The sequence below is a fragment of the Giraffa tippelskirchi genome, chromosome 2 (assembly GCF_054371585.1).
Source record: "Giraffa tippelskirchi isolate mGirTip1 chromosome 2, T2T-mGirTip1v1.2.pri, whole genome shotgun sequence".
Taxonomy (NCBI): Eukaryota; Metazoa; Chordata; class Mammalia; order Artiodactyla; family Giraffidae; genus Giraffa; species Giraffa tippelskirchi.
The window spans coordinates 115,580,679-115,602,214 of NC_137276.1; the positions used below are offsets into that span (position 1 = coordinate 115,580,679).

At 42.3% G+C, this 21,536-nt stretch overlaps 1 protein-coding gene across 1 annotated transcript in view; it reads right to left on the reverse strand.

Moving 5' to 3' along the window:
• The window catches only part of FMN2 (formin 2), a 389,781-nt gene that overhangs the window by 340,009 nt on the left and 28,236 nt on the right, over positions 1–21,536 (reverse strand). Inside the window, exon 2 of the mRNA XM_081574390.1 lies at positions 16,081–16,247. Coding sequence (XP_081430516.1) covers positions 16,081–16,247 — 167 coding nt within the window. The remainder of the gene's footprint in view (positions 1–16,080; positions 16,248–21,536) is intronic.

Genomic DNA, 21,536 nt, shown 5'->3' on the forward strand with positions numbered 1-21,536 from the left:
GCAGAAAGTTATGTCTCAGATGAAGGGACAAGACAAAACCCCAGAAAAATACATGAAGTAGAGATAGGTAACTTTCCAGAAAAAGAATTCAGAATAATGATAGTGAAGATGATCCAGGATCTTGGAAATGGAATGGAGAAGATGCAAGAAATGTTTACCAAAGACCTAGAATAATTAAAGAACAAACAAACAGATGAACAATACATTAGAAGGAATCAACAGCAGAATAACTGAGGCAGAAAAATGGATAAGTGACCTGGAGGACAGAATGGTGGAAATCACTGCCTCAGAACAGAATATAGAAAAAAATGAAGACAGCCTGAGAGACCTCTGGGACAAGATTAAACACACCAACATTCACATTGTAGGGATCCCAGAAGGAAAAGAGAGAGCGAAAGGACCCAAGAAAATTATTTGAAGAGATAATAGCTGAAAACTTCCCCAGCATGGGAAAGGAAATAGTCATTCAAGTCCAGGAAGCGCAAAGAGTCCCAGGCAGGATAAACCTAAGGAGGAACACACAGAGACACATAGTAATCAAACTGACAAAAATTAAAGACAAAGATAAAATATTAAAAGCAACAGGGAAAAACAGTAACATACAAGGAACTCCCATAAAGTTATCAGCAGATATATCAATAGAAACTCTGCAAGGCAGAAGGGAATGGCATGATAAAAATCAGTGATAAAAAGGATTGCAGCCATGAAATTAAAAGATGCTTACTGCTTGGAAGGAAGGTTATGGCCAACCTTGATAGCATATTTAAAAGCAGAGACATTACTTTGCCAACAAAGGTCCGTCTAGTCAAGGCTATGGTTTTTCCAGTGGTCATGTATGGATGTGAGAGTTGGACAGTGAAGAAAGCTGAGTGCCGAAGAATTGATGCTTTTGAACTGTGGTGTTGGAGAAGACTCTTGAGAGCCCCTTGGACTGCAAGGAGATCCAATCACTCCATCCTAAAGGAGATCAGTCCTGGGTGTTCATTGGAAGGACTGATGTTGAAGCTGAAACTCCAATACTTTGGCCACCTCATGCGAAAAGTTGACTCATTGGAAAAGACCCTAATGCTGGGAAGGATTGGGGGCGGGAGGAGAAGGGGACGACAGAGGATGAGATGGTTGGATGGCATCACTGACTCGATGGACATGGGTTTGGGTAAACTCCGGGAGTTGGTGATGGACAGAGAGGCCTGGCATGCTGCAATTCATGGGGTCGCAAAGAGTCGGACACAACTGAGCGACTGAACTGAACTGAACAACCAAGAATACTCTACCCAGTAAGGCTCTCATTCAGATTTGACAGAGAAATAAAACGCTTTTCAGACAAGCAAAAGTTAAGAGAATTTGGCACCACCAAGCCAGCTTTACAACAAATGCTAAAATAACTTCTCTAGGCAGGAAACACAAGAGAAGGAAAAGACCTACACAAAATTAACCCAAAACAATTAACAAAATGGGAATAGGGTCATGCATATCAATAATTACCTCAAATGTAAATGGATTAACCAAAAGACATAGACTGGCTGGGCAGATGGAAACATGTGCCTGTATGTACTTCAACTTACCACATCACTCTACTTAACCACCCAAATTGTACGTAATTATTTTATATTGTTAGATTAATCATGTTTCCATCATGACTTGAAATTGTAATTATCTTTTACTTTTTTGTCTGGCTATTGATTGTGAAAACTGATAAACATCTTTTACTATTGTGATTATGTTTCTATTATTTGCTTAATACCATTGTATCATGATTGGTCAACAAAAAATAATCGAATTCTGTATCACTAAAACTACTATTTCGACGATCCAACAGATGTTCCAATGGATGATCCGTTGGATCATCAAAAAAGCAAGAGAGTTCCAGAAAAACATCTACTTCTGCTTTACTGACTATGCCAAAGCTTCTGACTGAGTGGAACACAACAAACTCTGGAAAATTCTTCAAGAGATGGGAATACCAGACCAGCTTTCTTTCCTCTTAAGAAATCTGTATGGGAGAATAGCATTGAAACATGTATATTATCATATGTGAAACAGAACACCATTCCATGTTCGATGCATGAGACAAGGGCTCAGGGCCGGGGCAATGGGATGATCCAGAAGGATGGGATGGGGAGGGAGGTGGGTGGGGGGTCCAGGAGGGGGAACACATGTAAACCCATGGCTGATTCATGTCAATGTATGGCAAAAACTATTGCAATGTTGTGAAGTGATTGGCCCCCAACTAAAATAAATAAATTTATAAAAAAAAAACAAAAAAAAAACCCTCTAAAAAAAAAAAAAAAAGATCATTTGAAGAAAAAAAAAAAAAAAGAAATCTGTATGCAGACATGCAGAAATCTGTATGTCAAGAAGCAAGACCAGCTTTCTTTCCTCTTAAGAAATCTGTATGCAGACATGCAGAAATCTGTATGTCAAGAAGCAACAGTTAGAACAGGACATCGAACAACAGACTGGTTCCAAATACAGAAAGGACTACGTCAAGGTTGTATATTGTCACCCTGCTTATTTAACTTTGTGCAGAGTACATCATGAGAAATTCTGGGCTGGATGAGGCACAAGCTGGAATCAAGACTGCCAGGAGAAATATCAATAACCTCAGATGTGCAGATGATACCATCCTTATGGCAGAAAGTGAAGAACTGAAGAGCCTCTTGATGAAAATGAAAGAGAGTGAAAAAGTTGGCTTAAAGCTCAACATTCAGAAAACTAAGGTCATGACATCCAGTCCCATCACTTCATGGTAAATAGATGGGGAAACAATGGAAACAGTGACAGACTTTATTTTTGGGGGATCCAAAATCCCTGCAGATGGTGACTGCAGCCATGAAATTAAAAGATGCTTGCTCCTTGGAAGAAAAGCTATGACCAACCTAGATAGCATATTAAGAAACAGAGACATTACTTTGCCAACAAAGGTCCATCTAATCAAAGCTATGGTTTTTCTAGTAGTCATGTATGGATGTGAGAGTTGGACTATAAAGAAAGCTGAGTGCAGAAGAATTGATGCTTTTGAACTGTGGTGTTGGAGAAGACTCTTGAGTGTCCCTTGGACTGCAAGGAGAGCCAACCAGTCCATCCTAAAGGAAAAGAGTCCTGAATGTTCATTGGGAGGACTGATGTTGAAGCTGAAACTCCAATACTTTGGCCACTTGAGGCAAAGAACTGACTCATTTGAAAAGACCCTGATGCTGGGAAAGATTGAAGGTGGGAGGAGAAGGGGACGACAGAGGATGAGATGGTTGGATGGCATCACTGACTCAATGGGCATGAGTTCGAGTAAACTCCGGGAGTTGGTGATGGACAGGGAGGCCTGGTGTGCTGCAGTCCACAGGGTCTCAAAGAGTCAGACACGACTGAGTGACTGAACTGAACTGAACTGAAAACTACCATTTAATAGGAAAATTTGTAATAACTTCTTAAAATCCAGATGCGTATCAGAATTATCTCGGAATTTTTTAAAAAACACAAATGCCCAGGAATTGCTTTTTTTCTCCAGAGCTCCCGATATGTTTCTAATGATCAGCCATGTTTAAAAACAACTGGACTATACGATGATCTTTTACCTTTACCTAGTTAGTTTCACTTTTTCTATTTCATATTCAGTGCTCTCATTTCATTTAGTTTATGTTTTCCAATTTCTCTGTCTCTTTTCTTGTTGTTGTTCTTTCTTAAGAATATCAAGCATAGTAGAAAAGCTTTTGTATACATTTATATATAGTATGTATAATATATATATTTCATAAAACATATAAATTTTTGCCTAGCTAAAAAATTTATGACATTTTGATTCCACTTCTTTGACTTAGTATGAATAGGATGCTAGATTTCTAATTTATATTCACTCAAAACTTTTATATAGTTCCACATATGTTGGCATCTAGTATTACTGCTAAAATCTAGAAAGTTTATTTATCTTAGTGATTTTAAAAAATTGAATGAGGTTTGAAACTTCTAATCCAATTCTAAGAATATAAAGAAATACCATGTTGTAAAAAAAAAAAAAGGAAATTAACGTGATATAATATTATTAACTAAGGTGCAGATTTTGTTCAAATTTTACAAAATTTTATGCTATGTTCATTATTTTTGCATACCTTATTCGCCTCTACATTGTATTTAATTGCATTGAGAAGTTTCAGCTGCATGTAAGAAATTCTGATAAGGCTTCCCTGGTGGCTCAGACGGTAAAGCGTCTGCCTGAAATGTGGGAGACCGGGGTTCAATCCCCGGGTCAGGAAGATCCTCTGAAGAAGGAAATGGCAATCCACTCCAATACCCTTGCCTAGAAAATCTCATGGACAGAGGAGCCTGGTATGCTACAGTCCATGGGGTCACAAAAAGTCGGACATGACTGAGCAACTTCACTTTACTTTATTCTATTACAAATATTTTCTATTTCCTTGTTATAGCTTCTTAGATACACCCATCATTTAAAAGTGCACATTTAATTTCCAAATATATGGAATTTTTAAAAGTATATTTGATATTAATCTCTCATTTTGATATTAATCTCATTTTGATATTAATTTCTCATTTAAATGCTCTCTTCTCTGCAATCACCCTCTGTGCTTTTTCAGTCTTCTAACTTTATTGAGGCTTTCAATGGCTAAGTCAAAGGTCTTTCTTGGTAAATGTCACAGTGCACTTGAAAATAATGTGTTTTATTTTTAAATATCTTTTTATATTGATCCCTAACATAATTCCATGGTGATAAGAGAAAAGACTCTGTACGATTTCAATACCTTTAGACCATGAAGTTTCTGGACCTGGTCCTATGTCCCTGGACATATTCCAGTGTCTCCTACTTAATAGTTTATGGGGACTTGAATAGAATTTGTATCCTACTGTTTGAAAATTGTATAAATCTTAAATTAATTATGTTGAATTGGCTCACAGTGCTTTTCAGGTCTACTGTCTCTTTCTACTTCTCTATATATTCATTCTATTAATTTTTGAGCAAGTGATATTGAAACTCAACTAAAAATCTTAATTTATCTACTTAAAAAGAAATTCCTTCTCCAGAGGGTCTTCCCAACCCAGGATCAAACCCAGGTCTCCCTGAATTGCAGGCAGATTCTTTACCATCTGAGCTACAGGGAAGTCCCCTTAAAAAGAACAATTGTAATATACAGTGGAACTATATGTAACTTTGTTCTGTATTTTCCAAGTCTCCTGTAAACGTCTTATATTTTCACAATTAAAAAAAATTTAAAAAGGTGTATAAATTGAAGAAAATATGCAAGAGTACAGCCAGCAAGGAAAGAAACCAAGTTAGAACCACTTGACACATATCCACTTATTACGTCTTTTAGGAAATACCTATTTTTTAACTAAAACTGAAATTGGACCCCCCAAAAGGCCCTTGAAGACAACTAAGAATAGTAAGCAGATTTCTTCCTGTTAGTATTTATTGATGGTTACCTTCAAAAATTTTACCCTATAAGAATTATCCAGCCAGGAAAACTAGGCATATCCACGTGGTACAGCCCTTGAGAGAGAAGAATAAAAACATCCTCCAGCCCTTAGGTTCCTCTGCCTCAGGAATTCTGAGTAAAGCAGAGGTCCTTATAGATAGCAGCACTTTCATTCATTTAGGTCACATTACCTACAAAGTGAGCTGGCCACACACACAACGGAGCATGGGAAAGTGACCACAGAAGTTTCAACCTGAAATGGAAGTGGGGCAGGGGGAATGGAGACTCTTGCACATGTGTCCCCAGGAAGTAAACTGAGGCGCCAAGAGGCTGACTACCCTAAATGCCTGCTTTACAGGATGGCCAATGAACTACCTGAAAGCTGACTGGATGCCCCCTCTTCTTACTCTCTGTCCATAAATAGAACCTCCCCAAATCCTCAACTGACTTCCTGAATTGCAAGTCTTCTGCTATTCCCCAATAAACTCAATTTCTGGTCACTTGAGTTTGCCTCAGTTTACTTCCTTTATTAGGTTGACACTACAAATAAGTAAGCGATGTGCCAATATGTGCATGTGATACTTTCCCAGGGATGCATGCGGTCACTATGAAGTGGCTATGAACCCAACAGCAAGTGGGCATGATGGACTCACCTTCATGAGTCCATGCCCATAACCCTCAAAGATAGATAGCATTATCTTACATGAGAAATCTTAACTTGTGAGCCTGGGTAACAGTCCCAACCTCTTCATTTAGTAGAGGAGATGGACCAGAATCCACAGTCTAGGACTAGAGTCTGCTCTGACCACTCAGGGGAGACAGGATTCCTGCATTCGTCATAGACACAGGGACACAGCACTGCAACATCAGGAGAGCACATCCATGGGAGATGTAATGTGCACTGGGGGCATGCAAAGTGAGCAGCCTATTATGACACAGGCTAGGTCTTCTGAGAGACAAAGCGCAGACACTGATGGTAAAGGAAGGTATCTGAGGAGTGACATCTTACTCTGAAAGACAGTAAAAAGAACTAGGAAGTCACGGTCCAGGAGCAGAAGTGGGAGCACTCACTCAGCCCCAGGGACTGTCAGGGAAACGGAGAAGCACTTCTGCATGTGAAGGATGGGATATGGAGGAACAGAAAGGGAGAAAGTCACAAGCTGGAGAAGCATGAGCGTGTTGAAACAGGAGGCAGGTCATGGAGGTCCAAGGTATCTCTTTTTCACTCTGACAGAAAAATCACTGAGAAGTTTTATGTAGGAAAATGATACAGTCAAATGCACATCATGGGTGTCTTAACTGCTGGCACTGTTACTGGATACTCTGTTGGGGGAAGGGCCCTGTGAAATGCTTGGCAGCAACCCTGTCTCCACCCACTAGATGCCAGCTGCACCCTTCCCCACACTGTGGTGACCAAATGTCCTCAGACACTGCCAATCATACACTGAACTGAGAACCACAGGGCTGCAGTGAGGAGCCAGGACTGAGGACCCAAGACTATAATCGATGAGGTGGATGTGATAAGTAAGCGAGTGACAGCTGAGCTGAAAGGTGATTTTTCCTGATTCCTCTCATGCAATGTGGCTGCACAACCTAGGCATCCACAGATGCACAACCTAGTTACACAGAGAATGGTCCAAGCGCACCTTGCGCAAACTCTTCTCCACCTCTGAAGCCCATATCACCCGTCAGTGCCATCACCAACCCACCTCATTGCAGATCCCTGCTGGCTTCCTCAGCAGAGCCTTCCATTCTCAGCTTCCCAGCCCTGTGTCTGCTTCTCAGTACGTACTTCTCCATCCTAGGGGCATTCAATCTCAGCTGACACCTGAGCCCTTCAGTTCTAATCACTGCATGAACTGGACTTCAGAATCAGGAGGCCAGCTCCACCCCTCAGATCTTAAACAATATCCTCCAGCCAAGCCTCCAAGGAGCCATTCCCTCAGCTCCCTCTACACCTGCTCCTCACTATACTCTCTGCTTTGTCACTTTGTCTTAACTTATGAGATGGATTGTTGTTGTTCAGTTGCTCAGTCGTGTCTGACAATTTTCGATCCCATAGACCGCTGCAGGCCAGGCTTCCCTGTCCTTTACTATCTCCCGGAGTTTGCTCAAACTCATGTCCATTGACCCCATCCAACCATCTCATCCTCTGTCCCCCCACTTCTCCTCCTGCCCTCAATCTTTCCCAGCATCAGGGTCTTTTCCGAAGAGTCAGCTCTTCGCATCAGGTGACCAAAGTATTGGAGCTTCAGCTTCAGCATCAGTCCTTCCAATGAATATTCAGGGTTGATTTCCTTTAGGATTGAGATGGATATGCCCACCTTTTTAGCATATAACCCACCGCCTAAGCTAGTAACCCCAGTTCCTCTATCCTCCAGGAACTGCCCAATTCTACCATGTCCCAAAGAATCACAAATGCTAGGTGTCCAAAAAAAACAAAAAAGATCATCCTGCATGAAACCTGTTCTTGCTTTCATATTCTGACACTTCATAGAGAATCACCACCCACCCACAGATGTGAGTCAGAAACCAAGGAAATCATCCAACCAAACTTTAAGTTCTGAGAACTGTGAATCCTGAAAATTCCCCACATCTATCTCTTTCTTCCCCACGGCCCCTGTTTCAGTTCAGGATTGTTACTCACCACCCAGGCACTGATTTTAAATTTCTTCAATCCATTCTCCATTCTGCCATAAGAATAATTTTTTTAATAAATACCAATCTGTTTATGGCTTAACTACTCAAAATTATTTAAAAGCATCACCAGGATGACACAAATGCCCTTGTTTACACGTCTGGACTCCTTTCTACCCATCAGTCCCCAGCTACAGTCCAGAACCACCTGTCATGGTCAACCTGCATCTCCATGCAAAGCATCCACACACTTCTTTTATAGTCAGTCCCTGCAGTCAACTCCTCAGGGACCCTAAGGTCCTGCCCCAAGTACTATCTCCTGAGCTACAAGGAGACTCAGTCAGCTCTCCCTCTTGCTCTCCCTACTGTTCATGCCTCCATGGGGACCCCAAATACAACAATTGCATATATCAAATATTTACATATTGTGCAAAATATTTTACTTGTATTCACACTTTCTTCTTACTCAGAATACTATATTACTCCTCATTTTACAGAAAGAACAAACTTTGAGAAATTAAGCCATTTACCCAGTAAAGTCTACATAGTTAAGTGGAAAATTCAGGGCTTAAATCCAGGACAGTCTGATTAGCGGCCACTTCAACCACTAAGCTCTAATAATTTGTTTCTATGTTTTACTTAAGTCAGTTCAAGTCAGTTGATAATAGAGGCTTTCTTTTAATCTGTGTATCCCTAGTAACTAGGGGTGGGGCAAGAGAAAAAGGAGAAGCTGAAAAAAACAAATGGAATTCCTAGTTATATATCAAGACCCTGACCTAAATGAAGAGGATCCATGTATAAAATAAATAAGCTACAAGGATATAATGCTCAACACAGGGAATATAACCAATACTTTATAACAACTATAAATGGAATATAACCTTATGTTGCACACTTGAAATCTATATAATATTATATATCAATTATATCTCAATAAAAAATAAATTAGAAGAGGAAATCAGTAGTTATCTTAGTGTTCTTACAAAATATGTCTTAGAAACAAAGACTTTTTTTCAGTTCTGGAGACTAAAAGTCCAAGATCAAGGTGCCAGCATGGGCTCCTTTTCTGGTGAGAGCCCTCTTCTTCCTGAGTATTGGTTGATGCCTTCTGCCTGAGGCCTCACATTAAGATACTAATCCCATTTGCAGCAACATAGATGGAGCTAGAGATTGTCATTCTGTGTGAAATAAGTCAGAGAAAGAGAAATATCACTTATATGCTAAATTTAAAAAGAAATGAAACAAATGAACTTATTCACAAAACAGAAACAGACTCACAGACTTAGAGAATGAACTTACGGTTATCACAGGGAATGTGTGGGGGGAAGGGATAGTTAGGGAATTCGGAATTGACCTGTACACACCACTATATTTAAAATGGATAACTAACAAGGACCTACTGCATGGCATAGGGAATTCTGCTCAATATTATGCAACAACCTAAATGGGAAAAGAATTTGAAAAGAATAGACCCATGTATATGTATAACTGAATAACTTTGCTGTACACTTGAAACTAACACAACGTTATATTTAATCAACTACATGAAAGTGAAAGAGTTAGTTGCTCAGTCATATAAAACTCTTTGCGACCCCATGGACTGTAGTCCACCAGGCTTCTCTGTCTCTGGGATTCTCCAGACAAGAATCCTGGAGTGGGTTGTCATTTCCTTCTCCAGGGGATCTTCCCAAACCAGGGATCAAACCCATGTCTACTGCATTACAGGCAGATTCTGTACCTTCTAAGCCACCAGGGAAGTCCAACTGTATTCCTATATAAAATAAAAAGTAAAAAAAAAAAAAAAAAGACACTAATCCCATCATGGAGGCTCTGCCATAATGACTTCAGCACCTCCCAAAGGCCCCACCTCCTAACCATCACATTAAGGATCTCTGTATGTGAATCTAGGGGGAATGCAAACATTCAGACCAGGGCAGGAGTCTTTAAGAAGAACTGAAAGAATGTCATTAAGTAGTAAGAATGAAATACAAGGTCAAAGATATAGAGAATACAGAGGAAAAAAAGAAAGAAATTTGCATGGTTATTCTCCTAAAAGGAAATAAAAGAATTGGGAAAGATGGAAAAAGAAAAGGAAACAAAGAAAAAGAAAGAATAGAAAAGACAGTGAAAAACTTCATTGGATGGAGGACCCCTGTATAAGAAAGGGATACACCAAATGGTATAAAGTAAACATGGGACATTTTTGAGAAAGTTAACAGTTTACAGAAATTAAAAATCTGTTTGAACTTTACCCCTGGAACATCCTAGTTTGAGTGGCCTGTATCCTGTGATATTCAGATCTAGAGAAGAAAATGAAATCAGAGAACAGAACTGTCTCTGATGGGCAATACTTACAGTATCCACATCCTCTTCAGCTTTAAGCTTATAGATAAAAGAGTAACCCTAAAAATATGCCCTAAGAATGGAGGCGCCCCTACTGGAAGCTGGCACAATCCAGGGTGACCTGCTGGAGGGACGCCCTAAGCTCCACAGCTGGGTGGCGGGAGACGTGGATGCAACAATACACATCTTAAAGCTCACTGTTTCAGGTTCAAAGCCAGTGACTACAGGGAACCAGGAAGCAACCAGAACCACACTGGGAGGACACCCAGAAGCCTATAGCAACGTAGATAACCATGTCAGGCAAGCCTAAAACACCAAAAGTCAACAGTCGCTGAACAAGGGCAGGGGTCCCATGCAGAGGGGCGGAAAGTGGGCAGTGGGTGAAGGACAGGGTCTCTGCTGGTCTCCCAGCCCCACTGCTCCGCATCCAAGGGATGCAGTGCTTTCTAAGTCCTTAAAATTAGGGGAAAAAAACTGTGTGAGCAAAACTGAGAAAGGATTACTGCTTCAATCTACTCTTGCTACTCTGTTTATAATGCATTTATGCAGTGATCACCTAGGTAACAGAACAGATATAAAACATGGCAACTAAATGAATTTCAGAAATTTTACTGCTGACTTCTATGCTGACATTGGAAAGAAGTCTGCAGGGAAAAGAAATATTTCAGCTAAAATAATTTTAAAAACTGGTCTAAAAATTAAGTATAATTTTAATAGCACATTTCAAATCAAACAACTTCTGAGAGTTAATACTGCTCGTGCTGCAAAAGTAAAAATACAGCTATACACACACATTCAGAGCTGAAAGATGTGTCATAACCATTAGTGCTTCTCAGGAAAATATCCATGCAGGTTTGACTAAATAGCATCTAAGTAATCTTCCTGCTCTGAAAAAAACAATGAATTCAAATACAAATAATAATTTCTATTTTTCACTGGAGGAAAGTTCATTTCTTTTGTTTTCTGGAAGTGGTTGCTGCTGGCTTTGATTCATAACATCTCTCAACAGGTTCAAGATCATGTTTCTTTTCATCCTTTTTGGCCTGCATTGTCACATCTTCCAAAACTATGTTGAATAGTAGTGGTGAGAGTGGGCACCCTTGTCTTATTCTTGACTTTAGGGGAAATGCTTTCAATTTTTTTCCACCGAGGATAATGTTTCCTGTGGGTTTATCATATATGGCTTTTATTATGTTGAGGTATGTTCCTTCTATGCCTTCTTTCTGGAGAATTTTTATTATAAATGGGTGTTGAATTTTGTCAAAGGCTTTCTCTGCCATCTATTGAGATAACCATATAGTTTTTATCCTTCAGTTTGTTAATGTGGTGTATCACATCAATTGATTTGCGAATATGAAAGAATCCTTGCATCCCTGGGATAAAGCCCACTTTCTCATGATTTATAATCTTTTTATATGTTGTTAGATTCTGTTTGCTAGAATTTTATTGAGGATTTTTGCATGTATGTTCATCAGTGATATCGGCCAGTTTTCTTTTTTGTGGCATCTTTATCTGGTTTTGGTATTAGGGTGATGGTGGCCTCATAGAGTGGGAGAAAAAAATAGCAAACAAAGCAACTGACAAAGAATTAATCTCAAAAATATACAAACAGCTCATGGAGCTCAATACCAGAAAAATAAACAACCCAATCAAAAAATGAGCCAAAGAACTAAACAGACATTTCTCCAAAGAAGACATACAGATGGCTAACAAACACATGAAAAAATGCTCAACATCACTCATTATCTGAGAAATGCAAATAAAACCACAATGAAGTACCATCTCACACCGGTCAGAATGGCTGCTATCCAAAAGTCTACAAACAATAAATGCTGGAGAGGGTGTAGAGAAAAGGGAACCCTCTTACACTCTTGGAAGGAATGCAAACTAGTACAGCCACTATGGAGAACAGTGTGGAGATTCCTTAAAAAATGGAAAACAGATCTGCCATATGACCCAGCAATCCCACTGCTCGGCATATACACCAAGGAAATCAGAATTGAAAGAGACCTGTGTACCCCAATATTCATCGCAGCACTGTTTACAATAGCTAGGACATGGAAGCAACCTAGATGTCCATCAGCAGACAAATGGATAAGAAAGCTGTGGTACCTATACCTGATGGAATATTACTCGTCTATTAAAAAGAACACATTTGAATCAGTTCTAATGAGGTGGATGAAACTGGAGCCCATTATACAGAGTGAAGTAAGTCAGAAAGAAAAACACCAATATATATTAACACATATATACAGAATTTAGAAAGATGGTAACGATGACCCTATATGCAAGACAGCAAAAGAGACACAGATGTAAAGAACAGACTTTTGGACTATGTGGGAGAAGGAGATGGTGGGATGATTTGAGAGAATAGCATTGACACATCTATATTACCATATGTGAAATAGATGACCAATCCAAGTTCGATGCATGAAACATGGCACTCAAAGCCGGTGCACTGGGACAACCCTGAGGGATGGAATGGGGAGGGAGGTGGGAGGGGGGTTCGGGATGGGGGACACATGTACACCCATGGCTGATTCATGTCAATGTATGGCAAAAACCACCACAATACTGTAAAGTAATTAGCCTCCAATTAAATTTAATTAATTAAAAAAAAACACATTTTCCTTCCATTACTTTCAAGACCTCAAAAGTCCTGGCTCAATAGTCCCTTCTGACCTTGTGTCCAGAAACAGTGGCTATGCAGGCCCTCATGCCATGCCCTCATTCCTCCCAGGGCCTTTGTGCTTGCTACTGGGCTCCGGGGGGGGGGGGGGGGGAACCTTCCCTTCAACCTCTCCTCAGTGTTCCAGACATTACATGTGGGGCCCCCGTCTACACTCTCCCCACCCCAACCCCATCACTGACCATATTCCCCTGGTTGACTTCCTTCACTGCGCTTATCAGAATCTGACATGAATTCATTACCTACGCTTTCCTCTGTGTTTGTGTCTTAATTGTCTCACCCCACTGTGAAGAGTGTAATTCAGGAGAACAGGACCTGGCTCACTAATCTCTCTCTGGAGCCTAGAACACTGCCTGGCATATAGAATGCATTCAGTAAACATTTGTGAATGAATGAACATTATCACTCAGACCTGTGCCTTTCAGTATTCTTGAAATTTTAATCCAGTGAAAATGTAAAGGAGAATGTGAAATCCTTTCGTATTTTCTGTAGCATTTCTGAAGCAAAATATTAGGCCCTAAAAATGTATAAAATAACATGGGACTAAACCAAGAGGGTTGACTGAAGCAGGTCAATCCATAAACTGCATGAGGATGCTCTCCAGATCCAGATGGAAGCCCTATGCTGGGATCTGCATGGATTGGGATGGGGGGTGGGAGTGTTTTCAGGGAAGGAAGCAAAGGTGGGGGTGGGAAGAGGGCCCTCATGAGCTTATACCCACAGGCTGGTCTGTCTCAAAGGGCAACTGTCCTCAAGAGAACTGCTGGTTAGAAAATCTCCCAGCAGCAGAGAATCTTCCCAGCTGGAAGCCAGCAGAGAGGCTAATTATTAGAAACTCCTCTCCCCACAGAAAGTGCATTCTTCCCCCTTCCCCTGCTAAGACCTGTTTATATTGATTCCTCTTCCAGGTTTTGAAGAAGAACTGCGACCGTACATACAGTGAGTGCACACTTCTGTTGTTGATATGCCATTTAAATATATGAAATAACGTTTCTTGTTTGGAGTAAGGTTTGATTTGGCCGGGGGCGGGGGTGGCGGGGGTGCAGAGGGCGGGGATGGAGAGGTAGCACAGAGCCAACAAAAAAAGTCAGCAAATGCAGCCACACGAAGTTGGGGAAAGAAATTCCCCACTCTGAGGAAATTACTTCATACCACAGTAAGGGACTGCATTTATTTTGCTTTTCACTCTCTATGCCATGCCCAGCCGCCCTCCAATGACCAGGCTGGGAGGGGTTACTGGGCTCTCTTAACATAAGAATACAGGGAGGTGGGGAGCAAGAAACTGCTAGTTCAGTGATTTTTAAAAAAAGGGGAAATAGGATTACTCTTTTCAGTTTATTTCAATTCCACATTAATTGACTGATAGACTTTATTTCCCCTGGAGAAGGAAACGGCAACCCGCTCCAATGTTCTTGCCTGGAGAATCCCATGGACAGAGGAGCCTGGTGGGCTACTGTCCATGGGGTAGCAAAGAGTCAGACATGACTGAGCAACTAAACAACAGACTTTATTTATGAGCTTTAAGGGAAGAAAACACAGTCAACTTGGGAATAGTTTTAATCAAAAAGCAAGTGTTAGGAGTGACTAGTATTGGCCTTTGTCCATATTTATTCTAATTTGTAGTTGCAAATTGATATATCTTCTAGAACACAGCTCACTAAAGCTTTTAGCCCACAATAGTCTCCAGGTTCTATCCCTGTAATAACACACACAGCTCTCAAAAAGGGAAAGGGAGGAAAAGTTTTTAGTTATCCAATTCTTCTCACGAAAGAAAAAGATCTACTGAGCAGTGGTTAGCTGCCATGTCATGAAAGGACATATGGATAGACAGATGGGTGGATGGATGAATGGATGGATGGAGATAATAAGTGATAGATACAGATTGATATAGACATGATAGATACAGAGATAGATGATAGATGACGGATGGATGGATGGATACATCAATCAATCTTAAGAAAGCCTCACAAATCACAGTACATCCCAGGGAATCTTCTTTCAGATCTCACAATATTTTATGTGGTTCATTTTCCTAAAACCAAAGGGAGACCACAGTTGTGACGGGTAAAGGATAGCAAGAAAAAAAAAAAAAAAAAAAACAGATGCGTATGGACATTTTGGGATTTGCTCTCTCTTGTTGATCTCAACCAGGGCTCATTTCCAGTATCTCTCCACACTCCTCATTACAGCACCCCTTGTTCAATGATACACACACGCAGAGGAGACAGGGATGCGATCAGAAGCAGAGCACAGGCATAAGCAGCCCACATGGATGAGACCCACTCCTCTATGGCACAAACTCCATGCTCCACACAGGGAGCCGAGCTTCTCCACTTTCCTCATGAGAGAATCCTGTGTGGGAATTCTCACACATCTGGGTTTAGAGGCCCACTCATCACAGCCCCCAAGGTCACACATGTACTACATACCTGAGGAAGATGAGCAAACTCTGGCTTGAAAGCAATAACCCAGCTATGCTGTCATTTGTTATGAATTTTGAAACAGCCTTGAATGATTTTTCTGCAGAATTAACCCTCTTGGTGAGTGGGAGCCGGGGAGAAAGCAGACAGGACTGCTTCGTGTCAACAGTCAGTACACAGATAAGCTATGAACACATGGGAATAGCACTGCAAGGCCCTCAGAAACCTGCTGCCTTCTGGGAACAAAGCTTCCAGCCTTGGAGCTGCTTCTGAAGGTACATCCATGACCAGTAAAGTCAGAAACACTGGCTCAGAACCACTCAAAACCCATCAGTGGTTAAGGCAGGCTAGAAAACTGCTGAGAGTGGCCACCTGTTAAGAAAAGGAAGTTTGACAAATATACTTAAGAACCTCGTCAGAAAGGAAACAGATGTGTTAAGCTGTCGTGGGGCAGGGGCAGGGAGGCCTGCATCGCATGAAGGTGGGGAAAGGGCAGACACACATCAGAGCCGCTGTTGCCACTGCAGCTGCCTCTCAGCCAGTGAGTCCTGTGAACTCTCCTACTTACATCAAACGGAACTGAGCTGGACTGGGCGTTCTGCCCGCACGGTTCCCGGAAGCAGTCGCTGAAAGGAAGGAGGAGCCCCATGGCAATGATCCGCGAGCAGAACTTCTCTGCTTCTTCTGGAGGACCGTTCTCCTGCTGGCTGAACAGTTTCTCCAGCAGAGTTCTCCCTGCAGGTGAGACACGGTCGTTAGGCATGAGCACTGGCAGATTTCCCGGCTCAGACTCCCTGAAGAGAGGCAGCAGACACACCTGTGGCAACGCCATTGCCGTGGCAACGCCATTGCCGGGGCAACGCCATTGCCCAGGCTACGCCATGCGCAGAGAGGACTCTGTGGGCGGCACAGGTACAGCACGGGAAAGGTCACCTCCGGGTCTCTCTCCCATCGCCCAACACCTCCTGCCCCCAAAGACAAAGGGGCCACGTGATGGGCCCTCTATCTTCTTCCATGTGAAGAAGCCTCAGGCTTTGGGGTTTCCTTGGAAATCCTCCCGCCGTTGCCAAAGGCTCGCTGAGGAGGCAGCCAGAAGCCCTCATTTGGGCTAAGAAATGTCAGTGGCTGATATTCACAGTCTTGTATGGCGATGGTGGGTGGGGGGCAGGGAAGGGGATGAGAGGGAGACAGGCACCAGCCCCTGGAAGAGGAGAGTGCTGGCCAGCAGAAAACGTCACCCTAAAGTGACAGAAATGCAACATTTTCTCACATGCGCCTCAGAAACATCACTCTAGGATAGGTCCACATGTCAGGCTTTTATTAGTTTCCTAGAAGAGACTACAGAAGAGAAGCACACAGAGAGGAGACACCAGCGGTGTCTGGGCCCACTGGTCCCAGAGCGCTGGGTCTTGGCCATGGGGAGAGCAGGACTCTGGGGAGGGGGATCCAGGAGTCTGCGTGTCACTGGTCACCCGGAGCCAAGACCCACAGACCCAGTCCCTCATCTATTCCGACACAATTCTCTGTCTAACTTACTGTCCTTCGGAAATGATCCCGCTGGCTTCGCACTGACTGACTATGGTGGAAGGAACAGGAAGTCTCCTTCCCAGCCGCCAGCTGTTGCTCAGTTCCTGCCCTGCTCCTGCCCTTCCTCTGTGAGCAGGCTCAACCTTCAAATTTAGGCTAAAGCCACTTCTCCAGAAAAGCTCCCAGAGACCCCTGTCTGCCCTCTTTTGGCAACCTTCAAAGCTCCTCTGTAATTAATTATTTTCGTTAATTATTTGTGCAATTATTTAATGTCTGCCTCCCTTACTAAAACATAAACTCTCTGACAGCCGGCAGACATCCTGCAAACCTGGCCACTGGCACATAAAAAGCATCAGTGAATACTTTTAGGATTTCTGAATGAATACAATGCAACGATTCTGTGACAAAGACTCATTCACATCATGGTTGGAACTGGAAATGAAATATCAGTCTAGACCAGGGTTAGCAAACTCTCTGTGAATAACCAAATAGTAAATATTTTAGGCTTTAAGGGCTATGGAAAACCTTTGCTGCACGTTCTTCCTTGGTTGGGTTTTATTTTGAAAAACTTTTAAAATGTAAAAAGCATTTTCAGCTTGGGGCTGTGAGAGCCAGGCCCAACTCTACATATCAGTCACATCTAAATTTCAAACGTATACACACTCAGCTCTGCAGGACAGTAGCCACGCAATTTGTGTGTCTCTTCCTGTTTCTGTTTGTAAAACAAAAACTAAAGTTAAGATCTGCTTCTGATACACAGAATAACAGAGCAGGGCAGAAGAGGCTCTGTTTTCTCCATTCCTGTAGGTCAGTAGAGAACATCTGCTCGTCTCCCAGGACATTTTCTGAGGGGAAATAGAAGGCTTTTTCCCTACAGAACTTAAATTTGTCTGCACCTCACTGGATCCACACTTAGGAAACCATATCCCTCAGTTCTCAAGTGATTGATTATTATTACAATAAACCCATTTTATAAATACATCTTACAGTAGGTCTGCAAATGGTCAGAAGACTAATTAACTCTTTCTTATAACTCAATCTTGTATATGAAAGAAAACAAGGGAAACCGGGTCTTGTGTTCGTGTGTGTACATCCAAGAGTGAAAAAAATGTGTGTGTGTGCATCAAGTCAAAAAATTATCAAAAGTGGGGAGAGGGCTTCCCTAGTGGTCCAATGGTTAAGAATCCATCTGGCAATGCAGGAGACACGGGTTCAATCCTTGGTCCAGGAGGATTCCACATGGTGCAAAGCAACTAAGCCCATGCACCACAACTATGAAGTCCACCAGCTGAAACTATATAAACTCACACATCCTAAAGCCTGTCTCTACAATAAGAGAAGCCACCACAGTGAGAAGACTCAACAAAGAGTAGGCCCCTGCTCATGCAACTAGAGAAAGCCTCTATGCAGCCATGAAGACCCAGCACAGCCAAAACAATAATTTTTTTTTTAAGTGGTTGGGTAATGGTATGGGAAAGAGGGAAGCACAGTGCCAGAGCTTCGTGCCTTCAGGAGCAAATACCCTTCAACCTGAGCATCTCATCTGCAGCTCCCAGCCCTGGGCGGCAGCCTGTGCTGAAGGCCATCGTGCCACAGTGCCCTGGGACCCCACCTCTAGCTCTCCAGCTCTCTCTGTGGCAAACTCACCCTGGGGTTGGAGTCCTGTGTTCACAAGAGCCCAGATGCCCTGGAGGCTTCCTCTCACAAGCCTCTCAGATGGAGACATTTATGTCAAATCCCACACATCTCAGGGACAGGGAGTAGGGGAGAAGGGGTTCTTGATCCCACAAGCAATTCTGAAATGACCTGACTCCTTCAAAGCCCTCTGCTCCCTTGAAACTCTCCTCGCTTTTCCTTCTGCATCCACTCCTTCTGGTCCTTCTCTCCCCCACTAAGTCCTTCACCTCATCCCTCGCCGCCCTGGTCTCCACTTCAACTCCTATTATCACTGTCACCTGCACTTAGGAAGATAACTCACCCGTGACCTTGAGCCCTGCCTCCCGTGCCTCCTGCACACCCACAGAAACTGTCTTGTCCACCACTGGGAGCTTGACTGCTTGCACCAGGCCCGGGTCTGTGCTCACTCAGCCCTCAGGGCTCCCTGTCACCCTTGGGTTGAAGCCATGACTGAAAAAGATCCCACCTCCTGCCTCCTCCTGTCTCCCCTACCCCACCCCCAACTCACCTACCACTTCCCCCTCCAGCACCTAAGAGCCCTCCCTGGGGCTTTTGCACCAGAGTGCTCTGCCCAGGATGTCTATCTAAGACCCACCCTCTCTCACTTTATCCATATTTCTGCTCAACTGTCACCTCCACCCAGAGACCTTCCTGACCACCCTTCCAAAAACAGCACACTCAAGGTGGATGAGGGAAGGATTGGGATGTTAGGATTAGCAGTTGCAAACTATTATATAGCGAATGGATAAACAATAAAGTCCTACTATAGAGCACAGGGAACTATGTTCAACATTCTGTGATAAATCACAATGGAACAGAATATTGAAAAAAGAATGTGTGTGTGTGTGTGTGTGTGTATACAGTTATATATATACATAACTGAATTACTTGGATGTACATCAGAAACTGGGCTTCCTAGGTGGTATGAGTGATTAAAAAAAAAAAACAAAAAAAAACCAGCCTGCCAATGCAGGAGATGCAAGAGACACAGGTTGGATTGCTGGGTCAGGAAAATCCCCTGGAGGAAGGCATGGCAATCCAGTATTCTTGACTGGAGAATCCCATGGACAGAGGAGCCTGGTGGGCTACAGTCCATAAGGTTGCAAAGAGTTGGACACTACTGAAGCAACCTAGCACGCATGCACACACATCAGAAATTAACACAATGTTATAAATAAACTATAATAAAATTTTAAAAAATAATAAAACAGCACCTACCACCCTTTCCTAAGATCCCCTTCACCCTTTAGAGATCATCTGGGCCCTAAACTCACGAGAGTCTCAGACCATTCCTCCTCATGGAACGTCAGCTCCATTTCAACAGATGCCTGTGTCTATTCAACACGTTTCCCCAAAACTTCAAGGAAGGCCTGGCATGGAATCACCAATTCATGTTTGATCACCAATCAATCAATACATGGATATCTAATCCCCAACCACGACCTTCTGGCTCTGGTTCTGCAATCTCCTGTAAACCTCTATCCCCTACATGGGCCCTGAATCAGTCACGGTCACATGCGAGGTCACTCCCCTGCTCACCAGATCAGTCTAGACTCCACCACCACAGCCAAGCCTTCACATACCAGCACCCCAGTCCCTCTCTCCCTGTCACATCAGCCTGGCTGTCCCCCTGTCCCCTGCCTATACCTCAGCACCTCAACACCATGTAAGACACACGTGCTACCTGTTCTCACTTTACCATCTTAACTATAAACCACAATAAGGCTCAACCCTGTTCTGCATTCTCAACTCAGCTTCCAGTTGCCTCCCTCAAACCACTCTTTCCAGTGAGATGATGAACTTCTCAAAGTTTTTACAAAGTTTACTTACTGAGAAAATGGAAGAATCTGGGACTGTGTCTACTTGGAATACCCACCCCTGTACCTCCTTCTGCCTCCTCTTCACGGTGAACACCCTGCTCCAGACAAAACCCTTTGTGTCCTGAATCAAATTCCTTGCTACATGCGTGAAACTTCACTCTTTAACTGTTCCTTCTCTCTGAATCATAAACATGCCCTTCTTGACCAGACATTTCCAGAATCTCATATACATTAATTTTTAAAAAAGGCTCCCTGACCCTACATCATTCCCTACTATCAGCTACTGTCCTATTTCTTGGTTTCGTTTCACATCAAGAATACTAGCTATATCATGAGAAAGTCTACAAATAACAAAGTGTTGAAGAAGATGTGGAGAAAAAGGAACCTTCATACACTGTTAGTGGGAATGTAAATTGGTGCAGCCACAATGAAAAACAGTATGGAGGTTTCTCAAACACTAAAAACAGAACTACCATGTGACTCAGCAATTCCACAGCTAGGCATATATCCCAGAAAAATGATTCCAAATGATATGTACACTCCTACGTTCACAGCAGCACTATTTATAATAGCCAAGACATAGAAGCGACCTAAAGGTCCACTGATGGGTAAAGAAGATGTGGCACATATATACAACGGGATATTACTCAGCCATACAAAGAATGAAATAATGCCATTTGCAGCAACATGGATGGACCTAGAGTATATTATGTTTCGTGACATAAGTCTGAAAGAAAGGACAAATACTATATGATATCACTTAGATGTGGAATCTAAAAAATAATACAAGTGAATGTATAAAAAACAGAAACAGACTCACAGACATAGAAAACAAACTCATAGTTATCAAGGAGTGGGGAGGGACAAATTTGGGGCATGAGATTAACAAACACAAACTGTCATACATAAAATAGATAAGCAATAAGGATTTACTGTATAGCACAGGGAATTGTACCTAATATCTTGTAATAATCTACAATCTGCAAAAATACAGACTTAC